The sequence below is a fragment of the Propithecus coquereli genome, unplaced genomic scaffold (assembly GCF_000956105.1).
Source record: "Propithecus coquereli isolate 6110/MARCELLA unplaced genomic scaffold, Pcoq_1.0 Scaffold8, whole genome shotgun sequence".
In the NCBI taxonomy this organism is placed as follows: Eukaryota; Metazoa; Chordata; class Mammalia; order Primates; family Indriidae; genus Propithecus; species Propithecus coquereli.
In genome coordinates this window covers 15,685,494-15,696,071 of record NW_012154173.1, presented here as the reverse complement: position 1 = coordinate 15,696,071, position 10,578 = coordinate 15,685,494, and the positions used below count along the sequence as shown (strand labels likewise).

At 38.0% G+C, this 10,578-nt stretch overlaps 1 protein-coding gene and 1 pseudogene across 1 annotated transcript in view; one reads left to right on the top strand and one right to left on the bottom strand.

The window, feature by feature from the left end:
• Nucleotides 1–10,578, top strand: part of LOC105825431 (serine/threonine-protein kinase Sgk3) — a 133,806-nt gene that overhangs the window by 114,800 nt on the left and 8,428 nt on the right. The window contains exons 13-15 of the mRNA XM_012663205.1: nucleotides 2,826–2,912; nucleotides 6,732–6,827; nucleotides 8,643–8,798. Coding sequence (XP_012518659.1) covers nucleotides 2,826–2,912; nucleotides 6,732–6,827; nucleotides 8,643–8,798 — 339 coding nt within the window. The remainder of the gene's footprint in view (nucleotides 1–2,825; nucleotides 2,913–6,731; nucleotides 6,828–8,642; nucleotides 8,799–10,578) is intronic.
• On the bottom strand, nucleotides 175–1,305 carry LOC105825339 (annotated as a pseudogene).

Sequence of the window (10,578 nt, the reverse complement as noted above, 5' to 3'; positions counted from 1 at the left end):
CAGCAACTTGGCAGTAATTCCTCAGTTGACTTCATGTGTTCAGGCATCCTTTTTCTCCAGTAAAATTTTGTGCAACTCATCTGCATCCTTGCTGATTTTTACCCAAATTAACATGGTAACTGGGATAGTGGCATTCTTCTCATCAATTGGTGGATTTGGAACACAATAAGTACATTATTTTTCCCTGTTTGGGTACATGGCATATTGGATGGAATCAATACATTGCTTTTTGGAGTCAAAAGCATCTTCTTCTTTTACTTCAGTAACTACTACTTTGGGTGACTCATAATTCCCTTCATCATCTCCACCTTTGCATTCATTACTGCCACCCTCTGCTTGGCTCTCCAATGTTTTAGTGGAAAATGGCAGACAAACTGGTGTATTCTGGGCAATATCTTTGCCCAATAAACTGGAGTTTCCAGAGGAAAATGAAAATCCAGCCAAGGGGCCAGAGCTTAATGAGCCCAAAACGGAGCTATTGGTTTTCTTGCCAGAATTAAATGAGGCACTTTTTGCTCCTAGTGATGGGTCCATTTTCTTTGCAGACACAGCCTCAATCTTCTTTTCAGATGTATCTTCAGTTTTGTTGCCATGGAACAAATATGCTGACTCTTCCTGTAATTTTGTTGAACCACATAGGGAAGGAGACTGCTTTTCAACGACCATCTTGTTAGTTTCACTCTGACAATGACCACTGACATAGTTTCTGTGGTGCTGTATAATATTCTCTAAATGTTTCTCATAGTATTTAAAGACAGGTGTTAGATCACAGAGTGGGCTTGCATTCACGTGCTTTGCTATCCAATCCCGAACACAGCAGTTCAAGACAGTCAGCTGCTTGTTCCAAGGATTGCTGGCATAGGCTTCACTAGAAGCAAGGCCAGAGGAGGAAGGCTGCTGACTGTCGCAGTTAGTTTTGGCATTTGAAATCGTTTTATCAACCGAGGTGGTAGAGCCGTCTGCAGCAACACAACCAGAGGCTGCCTTGGTCTCTGTGGCCACCCCTGCACTGGTGAACGGAGGGGTGCTAGTTATGCTGTTTCCATTTGACATTCCTTCCAGAGGCTTCTCTCCAGCACCACTACCAAATCCGGAAAACCCTCCTCCTCCAGAAGCTACAACCAAAGCTTTAAAGGCTCCTCCACTATCAATTTCCAATCCATCATTTCTACACTTTTCTTTTTTTATGTCTCTATTCTTCAAGACTTCCTCACTGGCCACGGAGAATCTTCCCACCTCTTCAGCTTCATCTTCTTGATCCCAATTCCTATCTGTGAGTTCCTTCTGGGCAATTCTTTTGGCCATTTTTTCAAACCACCCCGACGACCGCTACAGCACTCGCGGGGTCGCAGTCGTGGTGCTCGCTCCGAGGCTGTTGCTGGTCACTTCCAGTCCGCTGAGAGCCTGGGAAGACTTCGTGCTCAGCAAGCCCCGAGTCTCCAACACCATGTTCCCGGGGTCGCGTCTCCGTGGTGGGCGGAGAGCGGAGAATCGTCTGCTCAGCCCGCGATCGATGGCGATCCCTGGGCCAGCCGCGCCCACGCCCCAGGCTGCCGTTTTGTAACGAATCTACCCGCAAAACGAATTCGTAAAAAAAGGGGGAGAAAAGCACACCTTTCTAATCTGTTTGATCTTTGACCTGTGAATGTCTCTAAAAGTTATTTTAACTCATAGATATTGTCATATCTTCACAAAGGGATTTTCCATCTTCCAATCTCGGAGCAGAGAGAGGAGAAAAAGAGTATTTCAACCTTACTATAGTACGTTTAACTGTAGAATAAAGGAATTTATAAGGAAGAGCAATTTCTATCCTGCAATCCCAGAAGGTGATCGGATATATCTTGAGATCATTTTGGGGAAAAGTCTAAAAAGAATCATTATTCGATTCCCTACATTTATGACAAAAGTCCCTTAAGACTTCTCAGGGTTAAGGCAAGATTATGAGTCTTCCCCAGCACCTTTATTCAGTGTTGTAGATGACCCCCCATTGTTCCCACTTTGAAGTTTGTCTTTTTATTTTGTGTGTGCCTGAGTGCTAAGAGATAATGACAGTTGTTTTTTTTTTTTTGAGACAAAGTCTCACTGTGTTGCCCGGGCTAGAGTGCCATGGCGTCAGCCTAGCTCACAGCAACCTCAAACTCCTGGGCTCAAGCGATCCTTCTGCCTCAGCCTCCCGAGTAGCTGGGACAACAGGCATGTGCCACCATGCCCGGCTAATTTTTTCTATGTATTTTTAGTTGTCCGATTAATTTCTTTCTATTTTTAGTAGAGACGGGGTCTCACTCTTGCTCAGGCTGGTTTCGAACTCCTGAGCTCAAACAATCCGCCCGCCTCGGCCTCCCAGAGTGCTAGGATTACAGGCGTGAGCCACCGCGCCCGGCCACGTGATTGCATTTATATAACATTCTCAAAATGACAAAACTGTAGAGATGGAGACCAGATTAGTGGTTGTAAGGGGACAGGGTCCATGGAGATAGCACAGTTAAGGGGGAAGCACGAGGGAGGTCCTTTGTGATAGAACAGTTCACGAATCAATACATCTGTAATTACATATAGCTGCACACACATACACAAGCATGCATGTAAAACAGTGAAAACTGAATAAGGTTCATGGTCTGGTTAACAGTATTATACCAACATCAGTTTCCTGTTTGATATTGTACTGTTGTTACATGAGATGTCAGCATTGGGGAAGCTGGGCAAGGACTCTATGTATTACTTTTGCAGTTTCCTGTAGATCTATAATTATGTCAAATAAAAAGGTTTTAAAAATTTTCAATTTATATACTTACATTGTTTCATCTTCTTGCCCCTGTATTTGTCAGGGACATGTTGTCTTAACAGATTTTGGGCTTTGTAAAGAAGGAATTGCTATTTCTGATACCACCACCACATTTTGTGGGACACCAGAGGTAAGAAATATGTCTCATTTGTCATTTGTATAATCATGTATAAGATACAAATATGAATCACAAATTGCATATATAAATTTGAAATAATAAAAGTATAATAAAAACTCTCATTTCAGCTTCCAACCAAGTAATAATCATCCCTTCTATACTTTCAGAGTTTATTAATAGTTGGTATTTTTAACTGTGATTGTGAGATACCACAATACCCTTTTGAATAATCCAACAAAGATAAATTTTGCTTGTTTTTAGTGCTAAAAGTTTACCTATGGTTCTTTAAAGATTTGATTATATTTCTAATCCTTCAAAAACAATCATGAAGCAGTCATGAAAATATCCTAGAATTGACCGTGATTATGGTTGCGTAACTCTGTGAATATGTTAACAGCTGTTGAATTGTACACTTTAAATGGGTGAATTGTGTAGTATGTGAAGATGTTAATAAAGCTGTTTTTTTTAAAAATGAGCTAAAGCAAATATGGTAAAATATTAACATTGCCTATATCTGGATTACAGCTTTTCTTGGTTTCTATTATATTTTTCTATATGATTGTAATATTTTATGATAAAACTGTTTACTTAACAGAAAAAAAGCAGTGAATGAGGAAAAAAAGTGAATCAGAATTCATTAATGAGAATATCCCATTCTGTAATCACATTTGTTAGCAGAAAATATGTCTATTTGTGATAATAATAATAATCCTTATAATTTATTTAAAAGCCTTATTATTCTCACTTCACACACACATACAATGTTTAGTTTATTTTAAATTGTCGTATTTATGGTGATCTTAGATGCCATGTAATGTTTCATTATTATCATGAAGTATTTGCAAATACATTATTGAAAATGCATAATAAAATAGTTCACATGAACCTTCTAATCGAGATCAGAAACTTAATTAAAAGTATCTATAAGTAACATTTATCTTGAAACTTATTTTTTCTTTATTTCTCTAATCTAACCCTAGCTCTTGGATATATTTATAACTATTTTCATTTACGCATGAAGAAACATTTATTGTGAATGTATATTCATTTCATAGTTAAAAATCATTCTTTTTTTTTTTTTCTTTTTTAAAATAGATTCAAAGGGTATAAGTTGAATTCCATTACATTTATATATTGTATAGTAGTGAAGTCTGGGCCTTTAGTGTACCCATTACCTGAATAGTGTACATTATACCCCACAGGTAATTTTTCATCCCTCACCCCCTCCCACCTTCCTTCTTTATGAGTCTCCGATGTCCATTATACCACTCTGTGTCCTTGTGTAGCTGTAATTTAGCTCCCACCTATAAGTGAGAGCATGTGGTATTTATTTTCTGTTCCTGAGTTACTTTACTTAGGATAATGGCCTCTAGTTACATCCACGTATCGCTGAGTAGTACTCCATGGTATATATACACACCACATTTTCTTTATCCACCGATCAGTTGATAGGCATTTAGGTTGATTACATATCTTTGCAATTGTGGATGGTGTTGTGATAAACATAAGAGTGCAGGTATCTTTTTGATACAATAATTTCTTTCCCTCTGGATAGATGCCCAGTAGTGGGATTGCAGGATTGAATGGTAGATCTAGTTTCAGTTCTCTGAGAAATCTCTATACTGATCTCTGTAGAGATTGTACTAATTTACATTCCCACCAGCAGTTTTTATGTTCACTGTATCCACACCATCTATTATTTTTTGACATTTTAATAATAGACATTCTAATTGGAGTAAGATGATATCTCATTGTGGTTTTAATTTGCATTTGCTTGATGATTACTGATGTTGAGCATTTTTTTTATATATTTGTTGGCCATTTGTATATCTTCTTTTGAAAAATGTCTGTTGAAGTCATTTGCCCACATTTTAATAGGGTTGTTGGCTTTTTTCTTGCTGAGTTATTTGAGTTCCTTTGTAGATTCTGGATGTTAGTCCTTTGTCAGATACATAGTTTGCGAATATTTCCTCCTAATCTGTAGGTTGTCTGTTTACTGTTTTGGTAATTTCTTTTGCTGTGCAGGAGATTTTTAGTTTAATTAAGTCCCATTTGTCTGTTTTTGGTTTTGTTGCATTTGCTTTTGGGGTCATAGTAATACATTCTTTGCCTAGGCCAATGTCCAAAAGAATTTTTTAATGGGTTTTCTGCAGCAGGGTGGTGGAGACCTTCCCAGGGGTGTGTGGGAGTGTCTGGGCCCCTCTGTCCCTCCTCCGAGCCACGCAGTAGCTGCAGGCACACATGCAGTTCCCCAGTATCTAGGCTCTCAGAATGGCATCCAGCTAGAGCTGCTCTAGGCTTGGATGCCTATGGGATTTCGCGTGGGTTCCCTTACGGAATAACGACTCTGTGCAATCTCCAAGCAGTACCCTAGGGTAGGCCCGAGACCTGCGTCCATAGGGGATTCTCTTGTAGCCAAGATCTTAAAAACTTGGAGCCCTGAGCGCTTCACTCTTACTGTTTCCTCACTCTAGGAGCTTCTCCTCAGTGTTAGCCAGTCCCTGTCTGGGGAAGTTGCCCTGAACCCTCTGCTTAGCCACTTTCATGCTTCCCATTGCTTCCCTGGTAAATCCTAGCATTCTCTCCTAGACGATCTGTTCAGAATGTGAGCATCTGCTTATTATTCTGGTTCCTCTCTATGGAGAAGGCACATAATACTTGTGTCTAGTTGGCCATCTTGATTTGATCCTTCTCTCAAAATCTCTTTCTTTCTCTTCTTCTCCTTCCTTCCTCTTTCCCTTTCCCCTCTTTTTTTTTTTTTTTTTTTTTTTTTTGAGACAGGGTCTCCCTCTGTCTTCTGGGCTAGAGTGCAGTGGTGTTGTCATAGCTCACTGCAACCTCTAACTCCTGGACTCCAGCAGGTCTCCCTCAGCCTCCCAAGTAGCTGGGACTACAGGTGCACACCACCACACCCAGCTAATTTTTCTGGTTTTTGTAGAGATGGGGTCTTGCTCTTGCTCAGGCTGGTCTCAAACTCTTGGCCTCAAGCAATCCTCCCACCTCAGCCTCCCAAAGTACTGGGATTACAGGTGTGAGCCACCGCTCCTGGCATCAAAATCTTTCTTAAGTCCTGTAGTTTTTAGAAAGAAAACACAAGTGTTTTTGGTCACCTGAATCTAGATGTGATTAGAAATTATTATATCCTTTTTATATATTTTGCTATTTTTTTGGATCACAAAAAAGCTTAAGAAGAAACTATTTCCTTACATATATGTCACATGGGAAAAGGTAAGATATTTTCGGATTTAAAATTCAAGTTCACCGTTTTATTATATGTGTGAAATTGTGATGAATTTAAATTTCTTACAAATTAAGATGTAAATAATCATCTAACAACTTACGCAACTTTTCTGTATGATATGTTAATATCTATTACTATTGTAATTCTCAAGAATATAATTCATTCTTTTTTCTTTCACTGAAAAGAAAAAAATGTATTACAATTGCTACATTAATTCTTTCTTCAAGGGGAAAACGTTATGAATAATGACCAGATGAACTTCTAGTATAAATTAATCTTGTGAAAGACTTTCCCCTAAAATACCTACTTTACATACTTGGTATTATAGATTCTACATTTGCTATTTTCTTGTATTTGTCTTAGCTGTTTTAACAGTTTCAAAGGAGAAGTACATGAATATATGTATTTTGAAAAGTGCCCAGTTGATACTGCCCAAGAACCACTGGTATAGAATGGAGAACACCCAACCCATTGAAAATCTAGATAATATGTTTTTAGTGTGATAGTAACCTAAAATTTGTTAAATTTCTCAATTATTTATAAATTTTGTCTTGAGTTGATTTCCTCTAATATTTCATTCTTTTCTACAGTACCTTGCACCTGAAGTAATCAGAAAACAGCCCTATGACAATACTGTAGATTGGTGGTGCCTTGGTGCTGTTCTGTATGAAATGCTGTATGGATTGGTATGTATTTCTACACTTTATTATTCCAATGTATTAGCATTGATTTTGTTCTCTCCTCTCTCTCTGTATGTCTGCCTGTCTCTCTCCCTTAATAATCTAATGGACACTTAGACAACACTAACAGAACAGTAATGGCCTGGTTAAATGAATCCAAACCCATATTAGGAATATGCATAAAAAGGAAACCTTTTCATTCTGTTACTAGTTTTTTTTTTTATTTATTTGTTATTCCAGGTTTTTATGAGGGTACAAGCATTATAGTTACACTTTATGTCTTTGCCTCACCCAAATGCGGGTTAAAGGCGTGCCCTTCCCTCCCTTTAGTGCTCCCCGTGTCCTTTAGTTGTAGATTTGCCCCCCCATCCCCCATCATTCTGTTACTAGTTTTTTGAACTAATGTAATTATTTCTCTGTCATACTAATCATTACTTCAGGTGTTCACATCCCACTGACATTTTTAGAAGTAGACACCTAGTTGTAACATTAAAATTATCTGCTTTTATCCAGTTTACCCTAAACATCATTCTAATTTCAAAAAGATGGAAAGAAAAAAATTTTTGCATTTTATCAACACATTATTTTATTTCAGAAGATAATGTCTTTTGTTTTTATAGGATATTTCAGCTTTTTCCATCACTGGAGATTACCCTGTATTCCCTTCCCTGAAAACACCATGTCCTAAAGATTTTACTGAAAAAAAGTGATGTTTAATATGCAGTAGATTTCCCCAGTTTTTATTAGTTCAAGACACATACGGCCAGCCAGAGCTCTGATTAACATGAGTAAAGTTGTTTTAGTATGTTAATATTGTTCCAACACAAAGCAAACGATTTATGCATTTTAGTTAGCTTACATATCTTCATAAGAATAAATGTATGGTTTTCTTTAGGCTTTTTAGAATATTTAGAATAGTTTCTAGATTTGTGGTCCTGTTAGTATCCAGCAGCCACATGCTGGGAACCATGTGCTAATCCCTGAGGCTGCTGTCTCCACTGATGCTAAATGCCACCTGACACCTGAGTTAGGGTGTTTGTGTTTCCTGAAAACTGGGGGGGTTTCAGTGAAATTCAGCACATGAGGAAAACGACCTTATACCTTACTTCAAGCACTGGTTATTTGCCATCTTGATATTTCAGAATCCTTTGAATTTCTTTAGAGGACTTTGAAAATATAAAATGTCATTGTATACAAAATGCAGTTGATTCAAAAGGGAACATTTGAAACTTATTTTTACTTTAAACTTTTTAATTCGATGATTAACTGGCTAATGCTCACATTAAAGGTGTACCCCAGGTCTGTAGGCTCTGATACTAGCATTTTTAATTCTGCAAAATCCATCCATAATGGTGTCACTGTCATAAGTACTTAGGAAGGAGCATTATCTTTGAGTCTCAATCTCTACTAAAAATCTTTTTATTTTAGTGAGTTTATTCCCAAGTCTCAAATTGTTTAATCTGTCTTGAATTTCCATTTCCAGTGATTCTATCATTATGCCTATAATGAGGTTGATGGTTTTCTCTAAAACAGGTACTAGTTATACACAGTTTAACAGCTGTCTACAAGGCACTATTGAACAAATTGGCCCTACTTCATTCTATGAACATTTATTAAGCTCTGTGATGTGCTGGGTTTTAGAATCTCCTTGCATTGGGAGGCCACACTGCAGATTGCTACACACTCCAACAGGCCCATGCATTTCTGCAAGTATGCAGCCCTGACTGCTCCCTGCAAATCAAAGCCAAATCTGACTATTATAACCCTATTTTGGCATAATTCAATTACGACTAAGTTTATTTTGCGTTTCTTTTTTCCCAGCCTCCTTTTTATTGCCGAGATGTTGCTGAAATGTATGACAATATCCTTCACAAACCCCTGAGTTTGAGGCCAGGAGTGAGCCTCACAGCCTGGTCCATTCTGGAGGAACTTCTAGAAAAAGACAGGCAAAATCGACTTGGTGCCAAAGAAGACTTTGTATGTAACGTGTTTCCCAATTCCAGCTTTATTTAAGCTTATTTAAAATAAGGAGATGAATCTTTATTTTGTATATTTAATGGAATGAATACAACCATTAGAGAATAGCAACATGGGATAAAAGCATACTTGTCTCCACAGTTTCACTGTGTTTATGTAAAACTATACAGTATTTAAAGCACTTTCAGTTGCATTTTTTCATTTGATCATTGTAATGATTTGCTCCTCTCCTCTTCGTCCCTACATCCAGCTTTCATACCCTAGTATTTATTTTATTTTTATTTCTTACAAGTTCCCCTCCTCCTCCCTTCTTTTCAAAAATGCTATGTGGTGTATGTTTTTAACTACCTAAAGTTTTGTTGCAATTTTTATTTTTGTTGCTAAATAATATTAGCATTTCCATGAATTAATAGCACAGAGACTAACCAGCTAGTAAGTAAGCTTTTTGTTGGGGGTTTGGGGCTACCTAAACTTTTAAATAATTTTCTTTAACATAAATTTAAGTGCCTCCTGTCTGCACGAGGTAATACCTTTTGCCTTGAACTAACATTAAATCACCTTTTTTTTTTTAAGAATTTAGTAGCACCCTATTGAGATAATTAGGGAATCTCCATGTTTGTTTCAAATTAGGGTAATTAAATTTCTAGCGTAGTTATCAATAATACATTAGTGTGTCAGTAAATTCACAAACTTTTTAGGAACATGAACTTTTAAATTCCTTTCTCAGGTATTCTTGGAGGTTGTTTATCAATCTTGAACTTGAGCTGTGAATAAAAGACTTTGCTGCTACTGCTTTCTTATCACTGTCCCCAACTCCCCAGTTCAGCTGGTAGCTCTCTCAACAATTTTCTATCCATTGTTTCAGCCAGTCTTGCTAATATTTCACACCTCCTTGTCCCTTGGTCCTTTTATTGAATTCACTGGCAGAAATTGCAACCCTGGATGAATCCAACTGTCATCTCCTGGGCTGCTGAACAGTACTGAAGAAAATAACACACTGGGCATTTTGAAAGCACTGTAACATCATAGTCATGAACCTGCTCTGTGCTTCACCACTGTCTGGTAATGCTCCTGTGTTTCTCTCTTCAGCTTACTCTGTCTCCTACTCTGTCTGCTATGTCATGCCTTCTCTCCAGACTTCCAGATTCCTTTTCTGCCTCTTCTTCACTTTTAGCAGATGATCTCGCCTTCTGTTTTGTAGGGAAAATAGAACCATCAGAGCAGAACTAATCCAGCCTCCTGCTATCAAATTTGCAGACCTATATAAACCTACAGGAACTTGTCATTTCCTTCTTCCTATTATAGAAAGTGGAAAAGGTCTTTTTATCCCTGTACACCGAATTCCATCTCCTTGCAAAGAACACTGTGCATGCTTTTTCTTTTCCCTGCACAGATAACTTCTCCCTTTTGTTCTGATTCCTTTCAATTAATAATTAGACATTACCAAGTCTCCTGCTTCATAAAACACCAAATATCTCAACCCTACTGTCCTGCAGCATACTACTCTATCTTCTTCCCCTCTTAGCCAAACTTGCTGAAAGTTTTCTGTATTCACTCTCCCTTTCCCAAGCTCTTTAATTTCTCAGTCTATCACAAAACAGCCATTAGAATAGCTGCTTACGCTCTCAGCAGCATTTAAATGCAACGCTCTCCTGTTCCCTAGGTTTCTGCAAGAGCATACATCTCATCTCATGATTTTCTTTCTGTATTTTTGGGCCCTTCATTATCTCCCGTGTAAGCTCCTCTTCTTCAACCTGTTAAGTGTGGCAGTTCCTTGTTG